The sequence below is a fragment of the Coregonus lavaretus genome, assembly GCF_964263955.1.
Source record: "Coregonus lavaretus genome assembly, contig: HAP1_SCAFFOLD_441, whole genome shotgun sequence".
Taxonomy (NCBI): Eukaryota; Metazoa; Chordata; class Actinopteri; order Salmoniformes; family Salmonidae; genus Coregonus; species Coregonus lavaretus.
Genome location: NW_028162706.1, coordinates 20,669 through 47,807, shown reverse-complemented (window position 1 = coordinate 47,807; position 27,139 = coordinate 20,669). Strand labels below are relative to the sequence as shown.

General features: G+C 44.3%; 2 protein-coding genes and 1 long non-coding RNA gene across 8 annotated transcripts; 2 read left to right on the top strand and 1 right to left on the bottom strand.

Annotated features, from left to right (window-relative positions):
- Positions 1–1,329: 1,329 nt before the first annotated feature.
- LOC311118991 (endonuclease domain-containing 1 protein-like) lies at positions 1,330–3,805 on the bottom strand. The gene is made up of 2 exons (XM_084193740.1): positions 3,337–3,805; positions 1,330–2,345 (listed from the first exon to the last, which is right to left on the bottom strand). The coding sequence occupies exons 1-2, from the start codon at positions 3,634–3,636 to the stop codon at positions 1,749–1,751; spliced, it is 897 nt and encodes a 298-aa protein (XP_084049866.1). The 5' UTR covers positions 3,637–3,805; the 3' UTR covers positions 1,330–1,748.
- Positions 3,806–3,963: 158 nt separating this feature from the next.
- On the top strand, positions 3,964–25,041 carry LOC311118994 (GRB10-interacting GYF protein 1-like). 6 transcript variants are annotated; one of them, XM_084193743.1, is made up of 25 exons: positions 3,964–4,285; positions 9,473–9,892; positions 10,111–10,175; positions 10,759–10,806; positions 10,929–11,058; positions 12,155–12,250; positions 12,462–12,579; positions 13,225–13,339; positions 13,517–13,731; positions 13,816–14,000; positions 14,110–14,212; positions 14,316–14,453; positions 14,616–14,767; positions 14,914–15,136; positions 15,712–15,911; positions 16,227–16,324; positions 16,394–16,494; positions 18,649–18,722; positions 18,812–19,162; positions 19,494–19,669; positions 19,818–19,975; positions 20,189–20,382; positions 22,403–22,450; positions 22,594–22,702; positions 22,909–25,041. In XM_084193743.1, exons 3-25 carry the CDS (start codon positions 10,141–10,143, stop codon positions 22,974–22,976), a joined length of 3,135 nt encoding a protein of 1,044 aa, XP_084049869.1. In that variant the 5' UTR covers positions 3,964–4,285; positions 9,473–9,892; positions 10,111–10,140; the 3' UTR covers positions 22,977–25,041. The 6 variants fall into 6 exon arrangements, with proteins under 6 accessions (XP_084049869.1, XP_084049870.1, XP_084049871.1 ...); XM_084193745.1 differs by having other exon boundaries at positions 3,965–4,285; positions 12,462–12,573; XM_084193744.1 differs by lacking the exon at positions 9,473–9,892.
- On the top strand, positions 25,042–26,684 carry LOC311118996. Its single transcript, XR_014611890.1, has 2 exons — positions 25,042–25,573; positions 25,995–26,684. It is a non-coding gene; the product is annotated as an uncharacterized lncRNA (long non-coding RNA).
- The last annotated feature ends 455 nt before the right edge of the window (positions 26,685–27,139 follow it).

Genomic DNA, 27,139 nt, shown 5'->3' with positions numbered 1-27,139 from the left:
CCAGGGACGCAGTAACAAATATCAGCCTGAGAGACTATCCCATTGCTACCATTAATCTAGCAATTTAGGGGGAACTTTGGGGAGAACAGCCTGAGCAGGAACTTGACCAAGCATAAAGGCCATAAAGACCATGTCATCTTGGTAGAGGAGGTAGTACACTCACTAGGGAGGCTATAGACTCAACTCTGGACCTCGAAGCCAGTTCCACAGCCTTTTTTCATTGTTTCCCTCTAAGGGACTGATTTAGACCGGGGACACCAGGTGGGTGCAATTAATGATCAGGTAGAACAGAAAACCAGCAGGCTCCAGACCTCGTAGGCTAAGAGTTGAATACCCCTGCTATAGGCTATAGGCCAGGGCTCTCCAACCCTGTTCCTGGTGAGCTACCACCCTAATCTAGCAAACCTGATTTTAATAATTAGCTGGTTGATAAGCTGAACCAGGTTAGTTACAACTGGGGTTAGAGCGAAAACCTACAGGAGGGTAGCTCTCCAGGAACAGGGTTGGAGACTCCTGCTATAGACTATAGGATTACATCAAACTCTTAGGCAGTATATCTATCTATCTATCTATCTATCTATCTATCTATCTATCTATCTATCTATCTATCTATCTATATATTCTGCTATTCTTGAATGCTCCCTTTCATTCAATTCCTTGAAATGTCTAATCAGAGTATGACAGGCCTTTCATTGGCTATCACCTATCATAAGCCCCCTCTCATGCAATGTGCAGAGAGGACCGATTTCACTGAGCACCCTCGGTAATATGTGTTAAGCATTCTGCCAAAAAGCCTCTTTTGTCTTGTCATTTCAGTCTTTCCTCTCTCTTCCATGTACACAGAAGTGTGTCTTGGCATGGTTGACAGACTGTAAAATGTCAAACCTGCTCTCAAATCTATCTCTGTGGAGAACAAATATGGCCTTCAGTGTCAGGTGAGGTTCAGTAGCAAGGCAGTGGTAATGGTAGATTAGCACAATACCACAGACAGATAAAGCACACAGGAGCTTCCATATGGACTTTGACCAAAGACAAAGGAGAGTGAGTGAGTGAGTGAGTGAGTGAGTGAGTGAGTGAGTGAGTGAGTGAGTGAGTGAGTGAGTGAATGAGTGAGTGAATTAGTGAGTGAATGAGTGAGTGAGTGCAATAAAGGGATCTTAATCAGATAGTTACAGCGTTATCTGCAATATGTGTGTTTTTGCTATTGAACCAAACATATTTCAAATTATTGCAAAATAAGCATTTTCTTTATCTTACTAGATGAAGAAAAGAGACTAAAAGGAAAATGGAGTGAAAGTCTTTATTCATCAAGAAGCAAGGGGTTTGTGCACATGATTGAACATAATTGGAGAAAGTAGTATTTTAAAAAGCTGAGGAAGCTTTACATCCAAAAAAAAATGTGTCAGTTAGAAAATGGGTTTTATAAATCTGCCATGTAAAACCTTACTGGTTCATATGATTAACAGGTTTATAAAGGGTTTATAAGTAGGCAAACTGATTGTCAATTACCATTACTTGGATTGCTTTAATTTATGTGTAAAAGATGTTGTTTCTTGCAGGCTATATATTCTATATATGAAGCAAGAGATCATGTAGGCTACTGTGATATATGTGTGCTGAGAGAAAATAATTGAAGAAGGATTAAGCAAACCGTAAGCATTCATGTAAGAAAACACATCAGATATACCTAATTTTTTATTACATTATAGTTTAAGCAAATTACGCTACACATAATTTTTTGTATAGTGTCAAGGCATGTGCAGGCCATTATCAGGGGGCACACAGTTATCATAGAATATCTGAAAGGTCTTGTCCACAAAGGTGACACTCTTGAGGAAGTTCTCCAGCTGTTGCACAGACATCTCCAGCACCTCAGGCCTCTCTTTCTGATTGAGACCGTGGGCTGCATAGGCTGGGAACTTGGTACGCTCCTCAAAGGGCGCGTTGCGGTCGTAGTCGATGCAGCAGTAGGCTGACCATAGGTAGGTGGGAACAGCCACCCGGTCGATGTTGTGGCGGCGGATCATGTTCCCGGAGGTGGTTACACCAGTGACCATGTAGGCGGTGCCGCGGCAGTAGTTGTTGAGGCGGCGGCGGATGGTGTGCTCGTGGGTCTTCCAGGGGCCGATGTTGAACTCCCGGACCTGAGGGACCACGTTGGTCAGGGTGTAGGTGGCTGCCTTGTCGTTGGGGTCAGACTGATGCTCGTCAGGGTTCAGGTGGCCACGCTCAAAGTTCACTGCGTTGGAGTAGTCTTCCAGCACCGCTTGGGCATCCTCAAAACTGCGATGGAGGTCGCCTTGAGGAAAGGGCTGCATCTCCCCAAAATCAGACACTGTGGAGAGCTGACAGAGAGCAGAAGGTTAAGGCGCCCGCAGACTAGGTTCCTAGTGCTCCTAGCAGAACTCGGCTAGGCGAAAGCAAATGTCTGTCCTTGCATACTTACTTAAAAGACGTTCGCTTGAAAAACAAGAAGAAATAGGCAATATTACTGTTTGTCCCTCTATATACGCCATAGCAACAACATAGCCAGTAACACTTCCTCAAAATAGTGTGAATTAATCTAAGATAAATCAAGAAATCTGTAATTAATTTTGACGTTTTTGCCAAGGAGGTCTTAGTTGTGCAATTTTACATCTAACTAAGATGTTTGGTGCAGTGAAAAAAATTGCATTAAAACGAATCGTCTCCCGTTGAATGACAGCAAACCCTTCATTGAAAAATCGCATTCATAGTTCCCACTCCTACTAGGAGTAGTACTGTTGAGCACCGACGAAGGGGCATAGACTTCAGCTACCGAACTTTGACCTGTCTCAAGAAAATAATGTGTGTGCACGAACAGCCAAAGAAAACCCTGCTGAAGAGCAAAATGTCACAAAATGTTGTCATAATATAGGAGCAAACTGTTTCTACTGGGAAGCATACGGTAAGCTTTATGGTAAGCGTTTACCATATGCTTCCCAGTAGAAACAGTTTGCGCAGTAATACTGACGCTTTTTTTTCTCAATTTTTCAGCAATGGTCTTTAGGGAGTATGAGAGCACAGATGTTTGCTTCGCCTAGCCAAGTTCTGCTAGGAGCAAACCGAACCTATGTATGCGGTCACCTTTAGCTTTAGTAAGAGAAAGAACAACAGTGGTACTAAAGTAATCTCAGTCAGTGAACCCTCAAGGACTCTTTCTAAACACAACAGTATATTGCTCACTATTCATTCTATTTGCACAGAGGCCATAGAGCTGTTATTGTAGCCAATGACACTAAAAATGATTCATCTGTAGGCACAAGCACAAGGCAATGTTGCAGAGATAATGTAAGATACAGGAGTCTGTCAAAATACCTGTGGCTCGTACATCCACGGCACATCAACCTTTTTGGCGCCGTCAGAGCGCTTGAAGGTGTAGGCAGAGTAGACGGGGATGTGGTCAAAGGTATCATACAGGGTGACAAAACGTGGCTTGCCATTGTAGCTCTGGCAAATCTTCTTTAGCCCTTTGTCCTCAAGTCCCAGTGGTGGTGTGCCCATGTACATGAACTCACGGCACGCAGGTGAGTAGTTCTCCTGTACCTCTGCCTCCACCATCACCAGAACTAGCACCCAGGCCAGTGCCTGAGCTCGCTCTATGATGCAAAAAACCATGGAGAAGAGTGCTCACGAAGTGGTGAAGTAGAAGCTGTCAGGATACTTGTCTCTGAAATTGAAAGTCTCTCTATCTCTGTCCATAGATAGGCTAGGCTATGCAAATCCAATGAATTGGAATGCGTATAGGCCCCACATAATAGTGTGTGTGTGTGAGTGAGTGAGTGAGTGAGTGGGTGGGTGAGTAAGTGAGTGAGAGAGAGAGAGAGACAGAGAGAGAGAGAGAGAGAGAGAGAGAGAGAGAGAGAGAGAGACTTGTTTGTCCCACTCCAGCCCGAGAGCTGGCGGTAATGCACCAAAAACTAGTTTGTCCATCTTCTTGATAGAAGAAAAAAACAGAGCTGTCAAATGATGCAAGGAGGACGGCCATTTTTCTAAAACACAAACAAGAAGAGAAAGCGAGTTGTGAACATATTCGCAGCGAACGTTGGTCAGAGGAAAGTAGAGCTAATTAATCAAACATTCAACAAATAGTTGCAAGGACGTAACCTTGAGATATACAGGTCATTGCGAAATACACGCATATGTTAACTGGATTTAACTAGCTACATTTCCATTTCGTAACATTTGCAGCCACCAGCTAGCTAGGTTGTAGCTGGCTAGCTGGCTACTTAGCTGGCTAGCTAGTGCGACCAGCTTTCAACGAAAGGTGAGTGTCGAATTTGGAACAAATATTTACGCAAACGTGTTCTTCTGCAATGGAATAAATTATACTGTTTACTGATTAGAATAATCTAACGGTAGTGCTATTTTCTTTCCTGCTGGATTGTGTCAACATAGTTAACAACATCGTTCGCGCACTGTACAGCCATGTTAGCTAGGTAGTTAGGCATTCGTTAGCAAACAAGCTAACGTTAGTTAGCAAAAGGTACAGGCCAAAGCAGCGGGCTAAAGTTGAGATGTAGCCTGCGCGAGACTAGTAGGGCGGGGTGGGTGAAGGGCTGCTCACTGCTTTTCATGGTTAATCCTCTGTATTATTTAGATAGGTATGCTAGTTAGTTACACATACGGTGGTACATTTTAGCAAGCTGGTTCAATTAGCTAAATGCTCTTGCGCAACTTCAAATGAAACTCAAGTTTTCACTAACATGCGCCCGTTATCTGAAGTGATTTGTTCGAATGTGTAAATACCTAACTACCTCGTGCATTGTGCCAAGTTAGCTAAGAGTAAGATGGTTTGTCATCTAACGTTAGCCAAGTTAACTAATTGTAGCTGACTAAATCACTCCATGGTGAAGGAAGTTTCTGATGAACTCTCAACAACGGAGTGGAGCAGAGACCAGGCTTTGTGGAATTCAGCTCCGAGTACAGGTCAAGACTATTTTTTTTATTCGATGATGAAATGCTTACTTTGTACCAATGTTTCTCCTCTGTAGTTACGTGCCTTTGTTTGCTGAAATCCAAACCTTTTCATGAACTGTTAATCAAATACAACCACCGACTGTTGAGATTCAACTGGCATTTGTGCAGAGTTGCCATCTTGGAGTAACAGTAACCAAACAGTTGGTGGTTGTATTTGATTAACATTTATTGACGTAGTTATGGATTTCAGCAAAGAAAGGTACGCAACTACAGAGGACAAACATGGGTACAAGGTAAGTGTTTCATAATTTAAATTTTTTGAAGTATTGACCGTAGGCAAATCGATGTAGTCGCAGCTGAATTCCACAAAACTTGCTCTCTGCTCCACTCAGCGTTGGAGTTAATCATAAACTTCCTTCACTGTGTAGTTTCGTCGGCTAATTTAATTGAAGTTAATCGAAACACCACTATTGCATTGAGTGCATTTTGGCTTTGCTAATTTTTATTTGAGCTAAATGGCAACGTTTGTGTATCCTCTAAAGAACCGGTTGGCTGTGACATGTTTGTTTTTGAAAAGTTAGCCAGCTAGCCAATGTGAAAGTGTTTAGTTAAAATAGTTAGCTAGCTACTTTAGTTGGCTCTGAATAGTTTACAAACCGAGGTTGGGGTTAATGAAGTTGGCCTTCATCTCAATAGTGTGTGATTGTGGCCCCCAATATGGGGCGTTCCTGCATGTAGGCAAGTTCTGAACCTTTCTATTCTCATTGCTTCTACAGATTGTGAATTAAAAATAAACATTTTTGCTAAAAGTATTATTATATAATTGATCGATTGACTATGACTTTTCAGATCACCCAGTAATGCTATCTGCAAGGTTAGCTCCAGGTAAATATTGCAATCCTTTAGCCATTCCTGGACCTGTGTTTAAAAACAAGCTACAAATGGACAGAACCAAAACAAATGATCTAATGATTCTGTCTCTTCACAGCAAAATCTGCAGAGCTGGGAAGATTGTATCCCCCATATAAATAACGTTATATTGGTAGCAATAATTTTATATAATAATTTAAATTGAAAGATTCTAATTTTTGAATCCGGTGTCGTTTTGCGTGTCAGTTCATAAACACTATGCCATGGGATCGGTACGTCAAAAATCTCTTCCCAACTATTTTGCAATCTATATGAGACGGCTTTCAATCCTTTGGTCCTTAAGTGAAACTGATATACTTTTTTATTTATCACAGTTTTCCTTAACCAATTATGTTCTTTAATGCAAGGCCGACAGACAAGTTCCTTACTTTCTCCCCCTTCCACTTTCCTCTTCCATTTTTGCGGTAAGGCTGCAATTATTTGGTTGTAATTTTGGGTAGAGCAGACATTTCCATATGTTTTTGTTAGCTGCATGTGTGACATAACTCCACCAGTCCTACCGATGATATCATTTACGAAGATTATACATTTTTTAAACATTCTGTCAAAAAATAAAGGTTTTTTGTCAATTAGTATATTTGAATTTAACCACAATATTTGTTGCATTATTTGTTCTGTCGTTTCTGGAGGATTAAATTGAAATTGCAACCAACTTTCTATGGCTTGTTTTAGAAATAGTGATATTTGGGAGATGATTTCCTTTTCAAATAACTGCAAATGAGTTGTTGTAATCTGAATAAAGGGAAAAAGGCCTTTCTTGAACATTGGGTGAGACAATCTTACTAACTAACGAAAGATGTCCATTCTTTCATGCGTACCATGTACCTATGTTTGTCCTGTGAAAGTACATTCTTTTATTTCGTTTCTGCAATCTGTCGTTTTTTTATAACTTTTTGATGTGACCTGTGTCAAATTGCACCGTGCAGTGACAGGGCTGATCCTTTTGCGTTAACAACGGCTCCCTTGCCGGAGGTTGTGTAAAATTCAATTTTTATCAAAAACTACAGATTGCAGCACCCAAAGAAAAAAACACAGTTACAGGACAATATTAGTTTAGTCGAAAACATGTTTTTTAAAAACGTTGTTTAAACTTGGACACTTGTTTGTTGCATAGCCTTGCGCGACTCGGGATAAACTTTACGCGCTGCAGCAGGGTGGGGAATGGCCAGTGGTGTGTGCATGGGAGAGAGATAAGGTAACCACTGACTCGTGCTAGTTAGATAATCTTGTAAATGTCATAGGTTGTCTATCATCCCATCTGGCAGTGCCTGTCTTTACTGTGAAAAAAATACTGGCTAAAATAGCCAGATGTTAGCTAGTTGAGGATATTTTTGCTGCACTCCCCGTCCTTATCTACAACAACTCCATTCAGATTAAACAGCCTACCTGTCGGTTACTCGTTGTAGACTACTCTTTCTCATTTAGCTGACTTAATTCCGTAATGTAAATACAATTTTGCATTGATTAGAGATCTCCCACTTTACATTGCTACACATGGAGCCTCTGACTGTAGTGCCAACAACAAGCTACGTGCGTGAAACCTGTGTAGGCTATACAGTTCGTAGTGTGACCACTGCAGTACATTACTCCTAGCTTAGATGAAGGCTAGCCAAGAATTCTCAACTCAACTTTATTTAAGAATGGACATATATATATATACACACACACAGTGGGGAGAACAAGTATTTCATACACTGCCGATTTTAAAGGTTTTCCTACTTACAAAGCGTGTAGAGGTCTGTAATTTTTATCATAGGTACACTTCAACTGTGAGAGACGGAATCTAAAACAAAAATCCAGAAAATCACATTGTATGATTTTTAAGTAATTCATTTGCATTTTATTGCATGACATAAGTATTTGATCACCTACCAACCAGTAAGAATTCCGGCTCTCACAGACCTGTTAGCCCTCCTGTTCTCCACTCATTACCTGTATTAACTGCACCTGTTTGAACTCGTTACCTGTATAAAAGACACCTGTCCACACACTCAATCAAACAGACTCCAACCTCTCCACAATGGCCAAGACCAGAGAGCTGTGTAAGGACATCAGGGATAAAATTGTAGACCTGCACAAGGCTGGGATGGGCTACAGGACAATAGGCAAGCAGCTTGGTGAGAAGGCAACAACTGTTGGCGCAATTATTAGAAAATGGAAGAAGTTCAAGATGACGGTCAATCACCCTTGGTCTGGGGCTCCATGCAAGATCTCACCTCGTGGGGCATCAATGATCATGAGGAAGGTGAGGTATCAGCCCAGAACTACACGGCAGGACCTGGTCAATGACCTGAAGAGAGCTGGGACCACAGTCTCAAAGAAAACCATTAGTAATACACTACGCCGTCATGGATTAAAATCCTGCAGTTCACGCAAGGTCCCCCTGCTCAAGCCAGCGCATGTCCAGGCCCGTCTGAAGTTTGCCAATGACCATCTGGATGATCCAGAGGAGGAATGGGAGAAGGTCATGTGGTCTGATGAGACAAAAATAGAGCTTTTTGGTCTAAACTCCACTCGCCGTGTTTGGAGGAAGAAGAAGGATGAGTACAACCCCAAGAACACCATCCCAACCGTGAAGCATGGAGGTGGAAACATCATTCTTTGGGGATGCTTTTCTACAAAGGGGACAGGACGACTGCACCATATTGAGGGGAGGATGGATGGGGCCATGTGTCGCGAGATCTTGGCCAACAACCTCCTTCCCTCAGTAAGAGCATTGAAGATGGGTCGTGGCTGGGTCTTCCAGCATGACAACGACCCGAAACACACAACCAGGGCAACTAAGGATTGGCTCCGTAAGAAGCATCTCAAGGTCCTGGAATGGCCTAGCCAGTCTCCAGACCTGAACCCAATAGAAAATCTTTGGAGGGAGCTGAAAGTCCGTATTGCCCAGTGACAGCCCCGAAACCTGAAGGATCTGGAGAAGGTCTGTATGGAGGAGTGGGCTAAAATCCCTGCTGTAGTGTGTGCAAACCTGGTCAAGACCTACAGGAAACGTATGATCTCTGTAATTGCAAACAAAGGTTTCTGTACCAAATATTAAGTTCAGCTTTTCTGACGTATCAAATACTTATGTCATGCAATAAAATGCAAATTAATTACTTAAAAATCATACAATGTGGTTTTCTGGATTTTTGTTTTAGATTCCGTCTCTCACAGTTGAAGTGTACCTAAGATAAAAATTACAGACCTCTACATGCTTTGTAAGTAGGAAAACCTGCAAAATCGGCAGTGTATCAAATACTTGTTCTCCCCACTGTGTATATATATATATATATATATATATACATACATACACGGTATGGTTTTTTTATGGGGCCCGGGTCATAACTAACGGTGCCCATCCCTATCGTGGAGTTGAGAATTCTTGGCTAGCCTTCATCTAAGCTAGGAGAAATATACTGCACAGTGGTCAAACTCTACGAACTGTCAATTAAATGTATGCAACTCAAGTGAAAACCCTTGTCAGTTGTAACAGTAATCTCTACCTTTCTGCAGAATTGGTCAATATTATTTGGATGCTGAACACTGAACTTGCCATTTGTGACCACAGAATTGAATATCTCGTTCTCACTGTCGCTTGCTGTCTCTGTCGTTTCCCCAGGTGTTTGGAGGAAAGGAGGGAACATAGAAATAATCAAGCACGAGTAGGAAGACAGTGCGAAGCGCAAGGAATAATAAATGCACGTGAAGATGACACTTGTCTCTCCCTGTGCATCTCCTGTTCTTCACAATATTGCTTCATAGTCATTATGATCAACTCCAATGTTGATGTAATTACGGGTGCTATTTGTCTATGAAAATTGAGTTTGTTTATTTTTGATTGGGGAGCTTGCTGTCACATTTGGCCACTCCTCCGTCACCTCACCGAACCCCTTTCCCTGAGCCTGGCAGCTATTTGCTCAACTTAACAGATTTGTGTGGTCTGAGCACGCCCACTCTAAACCACTGCACACAGAAGAACCAAGTAGCCTTTAACTCCCTCATCGTATCTGGACGAAACTGGTCCAATCCTCTGGCCAAGGTTAGAGCTCTACTCACTCTGTAAAGTTGCCCAGACAGATTGAGATAACATTGTGTCATAGATGTGGATGTTGGGGATGTATGTTATTGGGGACAAGTCTTTGAACTGTGTAGGATAAGATATAGTATTTTAATACAATCAAATGTCCACTTTGGGGATTTATGATTATGATGTGGCTCCATGATGTGGTCTGACTGATGCCCTTGTTGTGCCAACAGAAGCCTTGAGCTCGAGTTGAAGAGAGGAGTATGACTGCTGAAACACTTAACTTCGGCCCAGAATGGTGACGCATCTCTTCCTTCTCTAACTTATTCATTCCTTTTTCCTCCCTGCTTACCTTCCTAGCCCATAACCAACTCTTGTTTTTCATTGAATTGATCTTATATGTCAGTAAATTAAAGCACATCTTCACTATTTTAGGGGTCCCCCCCTTACTCACCCTGTCCTTCACTTCTCTCCCCCCTTACTGCCCCAATCTGTTTCCTCATTTACTCCTTCTCAACACCAGCTAACACACTGCATTCTTTCCTTCCCCATTGTCTTGTTTTCAGAATGAGTGCATTACCTTATTAATTTCAATTTTAGAATGTAAAGAAAAGAGAACCCCATTTTGTTTTCATCTTCTATATAGCTAGCTGAAATAATGGGATGCCTCAAGTTGTCCTTGAAAAATGCCTCACTCGGGATGTTTTTGCAACTTGGACTTCTCCTTATCCCTACTCCAATCATTCAATAAGAGCACCGCAAACATACATTCTTGCTATAGTGCCAACAACACCACATCTCCAAATTGTACTAAAAGCTAATCCTCATCGGTGGTGTATTGTGTACTGTATTTTCATTTTGCTCCTGCTTGTTGCCCTTAGTTGTCTAGGGGAAGATAATGGGCGATGCATATCCAACCTAAACTTGAGGTGAAGATAAATAAATGGATATGCTCTTACACATGGCCCAGTACTATTATGTCAGTAATAATGATTGAATTTGAAGTGTTATTAATGCATGGATTGTACTTATGGTGATTTCTTCTCCCCAGGCTCCGTGCACTATCCAGAGGGGGGAGTGTGACGTCCCCCCCTCCTTCTCCAGCAATGCCAAAGTCCAAGCTGGCTGATTACCGCTATGGCCGTGAGGAGATGCTAGCACTTTATATCAAAGATAACAAGGTGAGCGTATGTACAGTAATGAGTGATTCACTCTTTAATGAAGATTCCAAACAGGTGTTTATATTAAATATTGATGGTGTTACGAACCCCGTGGCTTTAAATGTCTAGGGTGGATGGAGAAGAGACCCGTAACATAAATCATGCAAATTAGAATCGTGACATGGAACAGGGAGAACAAAAACTACACGACAACCATAAACTACCGTCAAACATTAAATGTTTATTTGTGAACACACGGTAAAGGTTTGGGAAAAAGGGCTGAGCAGGACCCAAGAAATGAAACAATAGTGTAAAACACCCCTAAACTGATCTTGCCTGCCTCAAGAACCGCTAAACTACTGCTAATCATACAAAAATACAGTGGGTGGTCCGCTCAGGTCTAACTAGTGTTTATAGACAGTTTTCTTTCTACGGGTAATGTATGCCCAAGGGCAGCTTGCTTAACTTCCCCTTTTCCCAGAAACACACAAAGTTACCAAACAGAGTAACCAGCAAATTAGTGAGTACACAAAACACAGGACACCACAGTATCCATACTCGCATACGGAAAATAGTCTTCTAACAACAAACACAACTGACCGGCTTTTAAACAATGGGATGTGTGATTGAAAAACCAGAAACAGGTGGTGCAATGCAGAGGAATGTCCACTGATTGGTCCACCTCAGCAATCAGCAGACACCCCAATGACCACCAATCAGGAACATACAGGACACCTGTGATTAGGGCAGAAGGAGAGGAAAAACACAAAAAGACACAGATACCTGTATCCGTAACAGATGGCTATGATTAATGGATATGAGCAAGGGCTGCGACGATACTAGTATCGCAATTATTGTTTTCCATGGCAAAAAGGAAAATGCAAAGCAGACAACTCTTTGGTTCTTTAAAAACCTGCTGTATGCGAAATATTGTGTGCTTTAACTTGGAAAATAAATAAATGTGACTCTGGATGACCACGTTTCTTTCCAACATTAGGGCTGTTTTCTTGAAGTTAACTCTGCTTCGTGTTTTGTTTACTTGCCACGATACTAACGAGTATCGCGATACTGGTATTGTCCCGGTCCTAGTATGAAGTAAAGCAAACTGTGTTCTCAGCCCCCAGAGGACATGCAGGATAAGGAGTTTGCTGCTATCCTGCAGGATGAGCCTGTGCAGCCTTTGGCCCTGGAGCCTCTAACTGAAGAGGAGCAGGTGAGACTGCAGGAGATATAGGAGCTGTTAGTGAGTCAGAGGTTCACTGCTCTGATGAACTGAGAAGAATTTGGCCAGGGTCAACTCTCTCAAATCTTAGCTCTTAGCTGCTACTTTTACCCACAATGTGCTGATGAGATCCTGCTTCAGTGTAGGTTGACAAAATGTCATTCTGTTAACGTCATGCTCCCACCTGCCTTTTGTCCTGCAGAGAAACTTCTCCATGTCTGTGAACAGTGTGGCTGTGCTGAGGCTGATGGGAAAGGGAGGCGGGGCCGCCCCTGTAGGCGTGGCTAGGGGCCGTGGAGGAGGCATCAGAGGAGGTAGAGGTCAGTTAGTCACCACCTGGAGTGATCAGGACGGTGCAACTCTACACATAGAAATGTATTCACTAGCCAGCAGATCAGACCCGCTTGCTTACAGCTGCACTAGGGTCAGACAGGCTTCCTGTGTAGATTAAGTCTCCGCGGAGCCGGTGCGAGATATGGCTGGGAAAACACACCTCGGTCAGTGTTGAGAAATGCGTTGTACTCCGAATTGTCCCATTAATCCCAACTCTTACACCAAGATTGAACGATTGCCCTTTTCGTTCTGTAGCAGAAGCCACAGCAGTCATTTTGGAATGGCAGTGTCAGCCAATCAGCTCTTTTGTTGTTCAATGCGACTTGCCATTGCATAATGGCTGCTGCTAACTAGCATGAGGACGAAAAGGGCAGTTTATTTAAAAACTAGCAGTCGTTCAAACTTCAGTGTAACAGTTGGGATAATGGGACAACTTGGAGTACAGCGCATTTCTCATTCCTGGATTGAGGTACGTTCTCTGCACCATATCTCACGCCGGCTCCGCTGTTTCTTAATCTACACAGGAAGCCTGTCCGACCCTAGTGGAGCTGTAAGCAAGCGGGTTGAATCTGCTGGCTATGTATTCACCTGCTGAATAGGCCCTAGAATGGATGTATGATGTGTTTGTGCAGGGAGAGGGAGAGGTGATGGTGCATTCTACCAAAGAGCTCCTGGAGGTCCTGATGAAGGAGAGGTGGGCTTCGGTCGTGGCCGAGAAATGCTCCGCAGCCAAAGCTGGGATGACCGGTAGGCTCACTGTCCTAAACCATGTTGCTTTCATTTTCCTAAACTACGCTGCCCTCACCCCCAGATGGTTATCATTCAATCATATTGATGGTTATTGTGTATATTTAGGTTAGTTTTCCATGTTCTAGACTGAAGGTCTTAAACTATCCCGTTAACTATGGGCTTTCCTTCTGTCAGAGCTGAGAGGCCAAGGTTTGAGAAGGCAATCAGGTGTGCTGAAGTAGTGCGGCCAGGGTTTGAAGAGGCGGGGCCTCTGGGCAGGAAGGACTCCTGGCGTGCCGACAGCGACAACTGGCGTACCCTCCGAGAGGAGGAGGAAGAGGCAGCAGCAGGAGGAGGAGGAGGAGGAGGAGAGCAGCCAGCCTGGAGAGTTGCAGGAGCCCGCCGTGATGGTACATGCACACATAACCACTCATACCCAGAATACATTTGTGCATGTTTCACCATGTCTGATGGACACTCCCTCAACAACACAGATGGGGGTCCTCGTTCTGCAGGCTGGCGTGATCATGGTGGCCGGCGGAAGTTTGAGTTTGACTTCCGTGACGGCGAGGCCCCCCGCAGGGAGTCGAACAAGGACGGCCTTCCTGAGTGGTGCACCGACGAGGAGGATGGAGAGATGGGCACATTTGACTCCTCTGGGGCCTTCATGTGCATCAAGGTGTGTGTGTCTGTTGGCTGGCTGTCAGATCTGTCTGTATTCGTCAAAGTGTGTGTATTTGCATGTTATTTGTACGTCTATTCTGAGCCCCTCATGCTTGTCCAAGCAGAAAGGCTCTAAGGACACCATCACTGAAGAGGATCTGGAGTTTGAAGCTCTGGAAGAAGAGGAGGAGAATGGTCAGGGAGGCAAGGACAACTACGCTGACAGAGGTGAGACTTGATGCTTTCCCTGGCTTTAGTAAAACAACTAACAGAATAACTTTTAATCAGCATGTATAGAAGAGCCCTTCTCCCTCTACTCATTTCCTTCTAGATGAATGTGAAGCAGCAGGTGAGGGAGAGGATAAGTACAAGACGACGACTCCTCCCTCCTCAGACCCTCTTCCTGCCCCTTGCGCCACAGAGGCACCCATCTCCCACCCCTCCAAAACGAACCACGTGCCCGCTGAAGGTAAATACTGAATTACTGATGTTGTGCATCTTCACTGTGTGTGGTGTGGGCATCAGTTGGTATCTGCTCCAGAGGATGTTTCACCTGTATGATCAGTAGTGGCCCTATTACAGTAGTACTTGCCTCATCCTCTCTACCCCTGTTCTCTCTGTGGTCTCACAGGCAGCTCACTTCCAGGGAGTGGTGATCAGCTCAGCCCAGACCCCTCCTCCACTACTACCTCCAGCCTGATGCCTCCTCCCTCCTTCGGATCTCTCCTCCCCTCAACAGGGGGAGAAGCAGAGGAGGACGAGGGCATGAAGCACCTGCAACAGGTACGAGGCGGGTTGCATTATCCTGTCAATTAGATTTGACGTTCAATACTGGATTTATTGTCAGGCTTACGATTCCGCTTGTATACTGGGTGAATGTGTGTTATGTAAATGTTCATATTTGTATTCTCCCTTTGCCTCCCTTGTAGGAGGCTGAAAAGATGGTGGCCTCTCTGCAGGACACGTCCCTTGAGGAGGAGTGTTTCACTCAAGCACTACAGGAGAGTCACACCATCACCTCTCACACACACCCAGCCCCACACTCACAAGCGCACACCGCTGGACACTCCCACTCGGCCCACAGTGCCCTGCCACTCTCCCACGAGGCAGCCATGAAGTGGTTCTACAAGGACCCCCAGGCAGAGATCCAAGGTAGACACACATACCTTTTCAGATATCCACATGCGTACGCACACATTCACAATGATTTTTAACGTTTATATACACTACCGGTCAAAAGTTTTAGAACACCTACTCATTCAAGGGTTTTTCTTTATTTTTACTATTTTCCACAATCCCCCGACCTCAACCAAATTGAGATGGTTTGGGATGAGTCGGACTGCAGAGTGAAGGAAAAGCAGCCAACAAGTGCTCAGCATATGTGGGAACTCCTTCAAGACTGTTGGAAAAGCATTCCAGGTGAAGCTGGTTGAGAGAATGCCAAGAGTGTGCAAAGCTGTCATCAAGGCAATGGGTGGCTATTTGAAGAATCTTCAACACTTTTGGTTACTACATGATTCCATATGTGTTATTTCATAGTTTTGATGTCTTCACTATTATTCTACAATGTAGAAAATAGTTTTTAAAAAAGGTCAAGAAAAACTGGAATGAATAGGTGTTCTAAAACCTTTGACCGGTAGTGTACATGTATCAATACTAGTTGCTTATAATACCTCAAAGATACGTAATCATATCTTGTCTTCCTTCTCTCCCTCCCCCCGGTCCAGGTCCCTTCTCCACGGTGGAGATGTGTGAGTGGTTCCAGGCAGGTTACTTCACCATGACCCTGCTGGTAAAGAGGGGTTGTGATGAGGGCTTCCAGGCCCTGGGTGACGTCATCAAGATGTGGGGGCGCGTTCCCTTCTCCCCCGGCCCCTCCCCCCCACCCCTGCTGGTGAGACAGCCCCCACCACCTCGGGGGTCCTCTGTGAGTCAACGAGTGTTGTTTGTTTCTGTTCACTGGTCTGTGTGTGTGGTTAGTTTTTCGGGTAATCCAAGTACCGCAAAGGCACAGAGATACTTGACTGTGGTAAACATATTTTCTGTGAGTGTTAAAGCAGGGTACTTCAGTGGTCTAGGCAAAATAATGTGTTTTACTGAGTGTTGTCTCTTGTAGCTGTATCATCATGTGTCTATCAGAGCAGAGAATCTCTAGCATAGTGGTGTATTTGGTGTGCTTGGGTGTTGTCTGAAGCATTGGTATAGTCGGTATGGTAACCCTGTAGGTCACGTTATTCTCTAGGGCAATATGGACCAGGAGCTTCTGAAGAAACAGTTAGAGCAGGCAGCCACTGCAGCTCTATACCAGCAACTACAGATGAGGTTCCAGCACATGAACAGGTAGGCACACACACACACGTGATGTATGTGATGGTATTTGTGAGTGTACTAATGTGTGTCTATTTGCAGGAGTGGAGATTCTAGCATGATGCCCTCGATGAACAGGTCAATGTCAGTACCAGATAATGGGTCCATGTGGGACATGCATACCTCTGCCTCCCAGCAGTCAGGTACTGAAGAGGAACACGCTGCATTTTCTCTGCTTCACGTACACCTTTATATAAGCACACTTTATACAGATGCGGTCAAATACACTGCTCAAAAAAATAAAGGGAACACTTAAACAACACAATGTAACTCCAAGTCAATCACACTTCTGTGAAATCAAACTGTCCACTTAGGAAGCAACACTGATTGACAATACATTTCACATGCTGTTGTGCAAATGGAATAGACAACAGGTGGAAATTATAGGCAATTAGCAAGACACCCCCAATAAAGAAGTGGTTCTGCAGGTGGTGACCACAGACCACTTCTCAGTTCCTATGCTTCCTGGCTGATGTTTTGGTCACTTTTGAATGCTGGCGGTGCTTTCACTCTAGTGGTAGCATGAGACGGAGTCTACAACCCACACAAGTGGCTCAGGTAGTGCAGCTCATCCAGGATGGCACATCAATGTGAGCTGTGGCAAGAAGGTTTGCTGTGTCTGTCAGCATAGTGTCCAGAGCATGGAGGCGCTACCAGGAGACAGGCCAGTACATCAGGAGACGTGGAGGAGGCCGTAGGAGGGCAACAACCCAGCAGCAGGACTGCTACCTCTGCCTTTGTGCAAGGAGGAGCAGGAGGAGCACTGCCAGAGCCCTGCAAAATGACCTCCAGCAAGCCACAAATGTGCATGTGTCTGCTCAAACGGTCAGAAACAGACTCCATGAGGGTGGTATGAGGGCCCGACGTCCACAGGTGGGGGTTGTGCTTACAGCCCAACACCGTGCAAGACGTTTGGCATTTGCCAGAGAACACCAAGATTGGCAAATTCGCCACTGGCGCCCTGTGCTCTTCACAGATGAAAGCAGGTTCACACTGAGCACATGTGACAGACGTGACAGAGTCTGGAGACGCCGTGGAGAACGTTCTGCTGCCTGCAACATCCTCCAGCATGACCGGTTTGGCGGTGGGTCAGTCATGGTGTGGGGTGGCATTTATTTGGGGGGCCGCACAGCCCTCCATGTGCTCGCCAGAGGTAGCCTGACTGCCATTAGGTACCGAGATGAGATCCTCAGACCCCTTGTGAGACCATATGCTGGTGCGGTTGGCCCTGGGTTCCTCCTAATGCAAGACAATGCTAGACCTCATGTGGCTGGAGTGTGTCAGCAGTTCCTGCAAGAGGAAGGCATTGATGCTATGGACTGGCCTGCCTGTTCCCCAGACCTGAATCCAATTGAGCACATCTGGGACATCATGTCTCGCTCCATCCACCAACGCCACGTTGCACCACAGACTGTCCAGGAGTTGGCGGATGCTTTAGTCCAGGTCTGGGAGGAGATCCCTCAGGAGACCATCCGCCACCTCATCAGGAGCATGCCCAGGCGTTGTAGGGAGGTCATACAGGCACGTGGAGGCCACACACACTACTGAGCCTCATTTTGACTTGTTTTAAGGACATTACATCAAAGTTGGATCAGCCTGTAGTGTGGTTTTCCACTTTAACTTTGAGGGTGACTCCAAATCCAGACCTCCATGGGTTGATAAATTTGATTTTCATTGATAATTTTTGTGTGATTTTGTTGTCAGCACATTCAACTATGTAAAGAAAAAAGTATTTAATAAGATTATTTCATTCATTCAGATCTAGGATGTGTTATTTTAGTGTTCCCTTTATTTTTTTGAGCAGTGTATATTGGCCCCCATGCAGGATTTGCTTTTTCCTCTAAAATAAGTTTGAATTGAACAAATATGTGTAAACACATATTTGATTTACAACTGCACAGGACAACAACAATAAAAATCTAAACTGAAATGATGATTTTTCTTCAAAAAGGGCCTTGACTAAATTTATAAAAAATTATATTTAATTTTGTTGGAGGCAAGTGATTCACAGCAAGTGTAGTTTATCCTGCTTGTGGTCATTTGCAGATGCTTACAGGGTAAAAATAACCATTCAACCAGTTTTGAAAAGATAATATTCTGCTCCAAACGCACTCTCATTGTAAAGTGCAAGGGTGCCAAAATATTTGACCTAATCTGTATAAGCAAGCAACTTTTTTTTATTCTTTCATATCTGCCCACACTGATACACCTCAGCTATACATATTTTAATTCACGCAGATGTCCTTGTACACATTGACATTGTATGTCAGTAACGTGTTTCTGGCCCATTCTTCTAGGCGGTGAGGCCAACCTATGGGACTTAACCATGAGTCATTCCACTCAGGGGCCAACCCTGGAGCAGCTACAGAAGGTAATATCTTTGTTTTGTTTTCTCTCGATCTCCCCACTTGTCTCTCTCTCTCTCTGACACTCTCTCTCCGTTTGTCCGCTTTACCCCAGCTCCAGGACCGGCGTGAGGCTGAACTCAGGGCCAAGCGAGAGGAGGAGGAGCGGAAGCGGCGGGAAGAGAAGAGGAGGCAGCAGCAGGAGGAACAGAAGAGGCGTGAGGAGGAGGAGCTGTACAGGCGTAAGCAGCAGTGTCGGCAGCAGCAGGAGCTGATCATGAAGCTGCTGCAGCAGGCCCAGCCCGGGGGCTCAGGGTGTGGCTCTGGCTCCGGGTCAGGGTGGAGCGTCCCCCAGGCCTCGGCCCTCTCCAAGCAAGGCAAGAGCCTCAGCATGCTGGAGCTGGAGACCGAGAGGCTGCTCAAACAGCAGGCACAGCACCAGAGGGCCCAGCAGCAGAGAGACAGGGTGAGGAGAGACACACAACCCCAAGATCTTCAAACGGCCTGTCCCGTCATGTCTATTCCATTTCAAAGCAGGAAGGTTTTGTGTAACTGTATGAGTTTCCTGAGAAGAAATGTGTGTTCTGAGAATATTTATTACAATGCCCATATGAATGAATTACATTTTATTTTTGTGTAAAATTGCCTGTTGGCAAACCCATCCCTTATGGGATTATTTGACACACAAACAAACATTACAATAATTCACTGATCATTCAGTAATAATTATTCTGGTGTTCTTTGCAGTGAAAACTGTAGTGTGACCCATGTTCCTCTGTTCTCTCTATCTCCCCCAGCATGGAGGCCTGTCTATGGGCCAGTGGGGTGAGGGGTCTGTGGGCATGTGGTCTGGTGGGGGCATGGAGCCCAAAGGCAGCTCTGGAGGGATGGGTGTCTGGGAGGAGGCTGTGAAGAACCAAAACAGCCTCCGCAACATGGGCATGAAGAACAGCCGCAGCAGTCCATCTCTCAGGTACACCTCCCTGTGTGTGTGTACGCTCACACTGTGTGCATGTAAACCTCTGTTTAAAGCTGCGTGTTAACATTTTGTGTGTATGTAAACTGTTTGAAGGCCTGTGTTTCTGTATGTGTGTAATGGTTGTTTCCGTGTACCCCTGCAGTGAGCAGTACATGCTGAGGAGGAAGCGTACAGAGGACGAGGACAAGCTGCTGAAATTGCTGCAGGGCATGAAGCCCCAGGATGGCTTCACCACCTGGTGTGAACAGATGCTGCATGTGCTCAATACCTCCGCTAACAACTCCTCCTCCTCACTGGACGGTAACAAACGCTCTCCCTCCTTCCCTACATCACTGGAAATGTCTCCCTGCGTCCGGCCCAATGAATATTCTCAAATATGAAACGTCATCACTCACCTTCACACCTACACAAACACCTCCTTAGTTGCCAGACTCCCTGGCTCCAGCGCTTGACCATTATTCTCTTTATTCTTTCTTTATTAAGTGTAAATATCTGTTGTCGTCCTCTGAGCAGTGGCCACCATCGTGGCCTACCTGAAGGAGGTGGAGTCTCCCTACGAGGTCCATGACTTTATCCGCTCCTACCTGGGCGACACCGTGGAAGCCAAAGAGTTTGCCAAGCAGTTCCTGGAGCGCCGTGCCAAACAGAAAGCCAACCACCAGAGACAACAGCAGCAGCAGCAGCAGCAGCAGCAGCAACAACAACAGGTGTGTGTTGTATGTATACTGAACACAAATATAAAGGGAACATGTAAAGTGTTGGTCCCATGTTTCATGAGTTGAAATAAAATATCACAGAAATGTTCCATATGCACAAAAAGCTTATTTCTCTCAAATGTACACATTTGTTTACATCCCTGTTAGTAAGCATTTCTCCTTTGCCAAGATAAGCCATCCATTTGACAGGTGTGGTATATCAAGAAGCTGGTTAAAAAGCTTGATCATTACATTTTACATTTTACATTTTAGTCATTTAGCAGACGCTCTTATCCAGAGCGACTTACAGGAGCAATTAGGGTTAAGTGCCTTGCTCAAGGGCACATTTACGTCATTTAGCAGACGCTCTTATCCAGAGCGACTACAAATTACACAGGTGCACCTTGTGCTGGGGACAAAAGGCCACTCCAAAATGTGCTGTTTTGTGTCACAACACAATGCCACAGACGTCTCAAGTTGAGGGAGCATGCAATTGGCATGCTGACTGCAGGAATGTCCACCATAGCTGTTGCCAGAGAATTTAATGTTCATTCCTCTACCATAAGCCACCTTCGGCAGTCCAACTCGCCTCACAACCACAGACCATGTGTAACCACGCCAGCCCAGGACCCCCACATCCGTTTTCGTCACGTGCGGGATCGTCTGAGACCAGTCACTCAGACAGCTGATGAAACTGTGGGTTTGCACAACCGATGAATTTCTGCCTAACTTTCAGAAACCATCTCAGGGACGCTCATCTGCTTGCTCGTCGTCCTCACCAGGGTCTTGACCTGACTGCGGTTCTGTGTCGTAACCAACTTCAGTGCGCAAATGCTCACCTTCGATGGCCACTGGCACGCTGGAGAAGTGTGCTCTTCACGGATGAATCCCGGTTTCAACTGTATTCAGCAGATGGCAGACCGCGTGTATGGTGTCGTGTGGGCGAGCGGTTCGCTGATGCCAACGTTGTGAACAGAGTGCCCCATGGTAGCGGTGGGGTTATGGTATGGGCAGGCATAAGCTATGGACAACAAAAACAATTCCATTTTATCAATGGCAATTTCAATGCACAGAGATAACGTGACGAGATCCTGAGGCCCATTGTCGTGCCATTCATCCACTGTCATCACCTCATGTTTCAGCATGGTGATGCACGGCCCCATGTCGCAAGGATCTGAACACAATTCCTGGAAGCTGAAAATGTCCCAGTTCTTCCATGGCCTGCGTATACTCACCAGACATGTCACCCATTGAGCATGTTTGGGATGCTCTGGATCGACGTGTACAACACTGTTCCAGTTCCTGCCAATATCCAGCAATTTCTCACAGCCATTGAAGAGGAGTAAGACAACGTTCCACAATCAACAGCCTGATCAATTCTATGCGAAGGAGATGTCATGCTGCTTGAGGCAAATGGTGTTAACACCAGTAAAAAAAAAAAAGGTATCTGTGACACAAAACTGCACATTTTGGAGTGGCCTTTTGTCCTCCTGAGTGGCGCAGTGGTCTAAGGCACTGCATCGCAGTGCTAGCTGTGCCACTAGAGATCCTGGTTCGAATCCAGCCTCTGTCGTAGCTGGCCGCGACCGGGAGACCCATGGGGCGGCGCACAATTGGCCCAGCGTCGTCCAGGGTAGGAGAGGGAATGGCCGGCAGGGATGTAGCTCAGTTGGTAGAGCATGGCATATGCAACGCCAGGGTTGTGGGTTCGATTCCAGTATAAAAATAAAAAAAATAATGTATGCACTCACTAACTGTAAGTCGCTCTGGATAAGAGCATCTGCTAAATGACTAAAATGTAAATGTATATGTTTATTCCCAGTCATGTGAAATCCATAGATTAGGGCCTCATTTATTTATTTCAATTGACTGATTTCCTTATATGAACTGTAACTCAGTAATATCTTTGAAATTGTTGCATTTATATTTTGTTCAGTGTGTGTGTGTGTGTGTGTGTGTGTGTGTGTGTGTGTATGTAGCTGCGTGGGTGTAGAAGACCTTATCAGTAACCAACATCCCTCTCCCTCACCAGCTATCAAAAGAAGTTGCAGGGCTGTCCATTAACAACTTTCCTATCCAGGTAGGCTCTGTCCTCAGTTCATGACCATTTAGTCATCCAACATGTATTTGCTTTCTTGATAAATCACATCTATACTCTTCTCATGCTATAGACCACATATTGGAATTAGCAAATCCCTATTACGGTGTCCTCTCCCTATGTAGTCCATGTTCCAGGCAGCCCAGATGGGGAAGGGAGGAATGTATGACAGCCAGGCTGCAAAGATGAAGAAGAAACAGACCATGATGCTTCACTCCGACCCTAGCATCTTAGGTATGTGGACACACAGTCAATAATAATAATAATAATAATAATAATAATAATAATACATGCAGTACATTTATTAAATGTCTCTCAGCACAGTAAAAAGGGAACTGTAAAAGGAGTGAAGTATTGTGCAGTTGATTGTTTGTATATACAGGTAGTAGAATCAATATTAGTTGTGGATATAGAGATGAACCATGGTGTTTCTCCTGCAGGATATTCGTTCCTGGGCGCCGGGGACAGGATGAACCTGGGCGAGATGGAAAGAGTGGAGGATTATTGAGCCACAGCATCTACCTGAATCCACCTGAGGCCTTACCTGGATTACAACACACACTGACACACACACAAACACTCACCTACACGCACACAGACAATGACGAATGTGCACTGCTGAGCTACTTTGCCCCCTCATAGATGAGGACCTGGTAAAGTAGTGTTTTCTCCCTCATCTCTGTGTGAGGGGGGGTGGGGGGGTGCGGAGAGTACCCTCCCTCACTTCTTACAGTTAAGCACCTTAAACTAAACTAATGCACTTTATCACAGGGGGTTTCAATATTTGAAATGAAGTTTTGCCAGTTTGTTTTCTTTGTTTTTATGATGCAAAATGCGCATCTATTCTGCATATATTATGTCTACAATATGAATACACACATGTGGATGTGTGTGTGCAAGCATACCTAAGTAAGGAACTGGAGGTTACATCTCCGATAATAATGTGGGGGTGATCAGGATTTCTTTTGGAAAGTATATTCTTTTTTTGAAAGTTTTAAAAAGTTTTTATATAAAATGTAAAGCTATAACAATTTGCATTTTATTAAGAAAAAAACTTGAAGGTTTGCACTTAGAAAAACAAACAAAACTACTTGTAGATAAGTAGTGGAAGAAAAGGATGTTTCTTTGAATGCTGGTGGGTTTGTGGTAGACTTAAAGCCTGCACAATTTTATTGCTTACAGAGATGCATAAAAAGGCCATGTTTTTACTTTGTTCCATGAAACTTTTTTACTTTGAAGAATGTATGCAATTTGTGCCCATGTCAAATGTACATGAGTGATTGGTAGCCAATGAATGTGTATGTTCTTTTGTACATGGGTTCTCTAAGCGAGAGTGGAGAGGGCTCTTTTCATCCAATCTTTCACCAGCTTCTCATCCCCTAAATGACTTCATGAAGGTATTTTGCGTTGGTGTCCAGTTACCCGACTGGCCGTCTGTGTTTTGTCATTGGTGCGTTGCTGCCCTCATTCTCCTCCTTCATGGTGAGTCACGACGGTCCATGGGCTCTGATTCGCTGACAAACTGAAAACAGATGTCTTGATTCAAGGCAGATTTCCAAGGTGTATTTTACTGCAGTACAGTCCCTCTCTCTCGTCTCACTCTCGTTTAAAGAACCATAAAAAGTTATGTTTAATCGTTCTCTTCCTTGTGGTTATGAGAGTTGGTAAGACCAGAGAAGTCCCTTGCATTTTCCAAGGGGATCTATTGCCTTTAACGACATGTCGGTGTTGAGGTCTTGCTTTCCTGCTTCCAGGCAGTTTTGCAGGCGATTGCCACTGTGTGTGTTAACCCTGGTATTGATAGCTAGAGTCCTGTCTTTTTTGTTACTTTTTGAATAGAATGTCTGTTAAAAACGAAGTGAAAAGTATTTGGACTTGATGATATGGAGCACTTTTGATGCTGCTACACTATTGTATTTTTATATTGTGTTTTTGTTTTTTTGCCTCTGGTCATTTTAATTTTTGTGGGGGGTGGAAATGAATGTATTCCAAAAACCGAAATGTACAACAGTGCATTGAGATGAAGCCAGACTTTAAACACATATTTTGGAGTTAATGAGTAGAGTTGTGCTGATAAAGTATTAGAATCCCTGAAGATGAGATACTGTAAATGAAACCGAGGTGGACACCGCTGAACACTGCCTTCTCTTAATGCTCTCTGAAAAACATATCGTAATAAGATGAAGACATCTGTCCACCACCAAGCATTGTTATCGTCCTCGATACAATACACACACCGAGGAACTGGCATGGAAAATGTAGCAGCTGTTTTTTTGAAAGAGAAATTGGTCTCCTTTTTATCTTTGAATGTCTGGGTTGCTACTATTAAGAATCTCTTGTTTTTCTCTCATTGCCTAAATCTTGTGACAATTTCGTTTTTGAAGATGTGGGCGGAGGAACGATCGGTACGTCATCAGCAAACTGAAACAATCTTCGCTTTAACTGGTCTGGATTATATTTTGTATTTATATTTTTTAAAAAGACAAGAAAAAATATCAAGTGGAAAAGGAGAATGGATTTTTTGTTTCTTTTTACTGTGACAACCGTAATATATGGTTATCATTTGACGCCCCCCCCCCCCCCCCCCCCCCCTCACAAAATGCTGTGCTACGTGTCTCATGGGGTTTGGCAGGTTGGGACCATGTGAATGGAGGCTGCCTGATGTTAAATGGACTTCTAAAGAGATTCATTGAATGTTCTAGAAAAGAAACCACTATAATGGAGAGAACATATTTTTATAACACACAGGCTTACAATTGGAACCATTCGAAATCCAAAACTACTGGAAAATGGACTGATTGGTAAGGGTGGGGTCAGTCGGTGAAACTTTGTTCATCTTCCACTTGTGCTTTTGTTGGGTCTAGTTGAACATTAATCAAATCATAGAACAGAACAGAGTGTTGGGAGATGGACATGTTTGTGGACTGCATATGATGCCCCGTCCCCTTGTATTTACTCTTTTACTGGACATTATTCCTCAAGGATTGCCTTTCCCTGGGCATTCTCCACAAGAAAGGACAACAATGAGGATGACCTTGACACAGAAGACCAGATTCTTCAGTGTACCAGAACGATACTGCACTGACCGCCAGAGAGCCACAGAAGGCAAGTTAATGATGTGACCATCTGTTTTTAGAAAGGGGCTCACCGGGGGAAATGTATATTCTTTGTTACAGATGTACTTTTGCTGACTTTATAGGTTACTGGCTACCTGAAGTCACATGTAGGACAGGTAGAGGCACGGGGGAACTACATAAATGATTTGACTAGAGATCCTATTTAATAGGTTTGCTGTACCAATTGTAATGATAGGTATTCAGTGGAGAATTGGGTAATTAATAGGTTCCTCAGGATATGTGTCCATTTAATGAGGTTGGACATCTAGATATATCTTGATGTCTGGACAGCCCTGCTGTTCCTCATGCTAAACCCAGGGGGGTCTGGGATGTAATATTAGTCTATGAATCTGTTATGATCAGGGTTATAGTGTTTAATCATCCTCATCTTAATAGTCTTGTTTCTGCAGGCCAGGAGGATACCTCATGGACACACCACCACCACCTCATTGCTCTGTCCATGTAGCAGTCTCTGCTGGATGACTGCCTGCGAAGTTAGGTGTATCGGTGGCTGAGGCCTGTGGGCTCTCATACCCTGTAGGACTGGGCTGTTCTGGACCACATCTGGACATGGAATGGTCTCAGAGAGGAGCAGACTGTAGAGGAGAGACTCCCGGACACCAGCTTTGTCCCAGTCCTGACTAAAGTCTCACCAGGAGTTAACACACACACAGATGGGCACCCACACACCTTGTGAACATGGACTCTCAAAATGACTGAACATATACAACTATGCTCATGGCCTGTTACATTCACGCACGCACACACACACACACACACACACACACACAGATCTGGTTGGCAAGTTTCAACTCCTGGATGTAAATAGTGAACGATTAATTTGTCATTACTCATTTTTGTTTGATTATTTTACCCTTTATTTGGTTTTACTTGCCTTAAATGTACAGAATTAAATTGCCCATGTGTGATGTCCCCATCCCCTCCGCGCCATCCCAAAGTAGTAATAGGCTTGACCTGGTGGAGTGTATCGAATAATGGCTGGGGTTGGTTTGGGACATCCTTTTCCCTTCTAACCGAGCAGTAAAATGGCAGTAATGGGGATTAAAGTGAGAGAAATAAAAAATATAATGCTAAAACTATTAGAGGAATGTCTGTCATGCAAAATGGTTTGAAATACGTTTTGGGGGAAATGTTATGATTATTTGACCTTTTCGCTGCTTGACCACAGCAGAATTTGAGATTGGGGGGGGGACAGCCATTGTATATAGTTTTCCTATTGAATAGAGACGTGTTACAGAATAAATAAACTGTGTGGAATGCAATATTAATGTTTTGTCATAATTTCGCAATTACATATTGTTTTAAAGGGAAGACAGACCAACCGGACGGTCGGCCGTGCACAGCGGCTTGCAGACCTATCGTATCTGACCACAGAACATAGGCGTTAATATTCTGTTCCTTTCCCGACGATTCCACAAGTTGAATTGCCACTGTTCGTAGACGCCCAGCTGGTGATCTACTGCGCACGGCCGACGTTCTTGTTGGTCGGTCTTACCTCGTACATATTATTACCAAAGACCGTACAATGTGATAT

What these genes read in the sequence shown, in the direction of transcription:
- LOC311118994 (XM_084193744.1), top strand. Translation starts at nt 10,141, where the DNA reads ATGACTGCTGAAACACTTAACTTCGGCCCAGAATG. An exon ending in AGGCATCAGAGGAGGTAGAG is followed by an intron (nt 12,580 to 13,224) that starts GTCAGTTAGTCA and finishes GTGTTTGTGCAG; the next exon opens with GGAGAGGGAGAGGTGATGGT. An exon ending in CTCCTCCTCCTCACTGGACG is followed by an intron (nt 19,976 to 20,188) that starts GTAACAAACGCT and finishes TCCTCTGAGCAG; the next exon opens with TGGCCACCATCGTGGCCTAC.
- LOC311118991 (XM_084193740.1), bottom strand. Translation starts at nt 3,636, where the DNA reads ATGGTTTTTTGCATCATAGAGCGAGCTCAGGCACTGGCCTGGGTGCTA. An exon ending in CGTGGATGTACGAGCCACAG is followed by an intron (nt 2,346 to 3,336) that starts GTATTTTGACAG and finishes GCTCTCTGTCAG; the next exon opens with CTCTCCACAGTGTCTGATTT.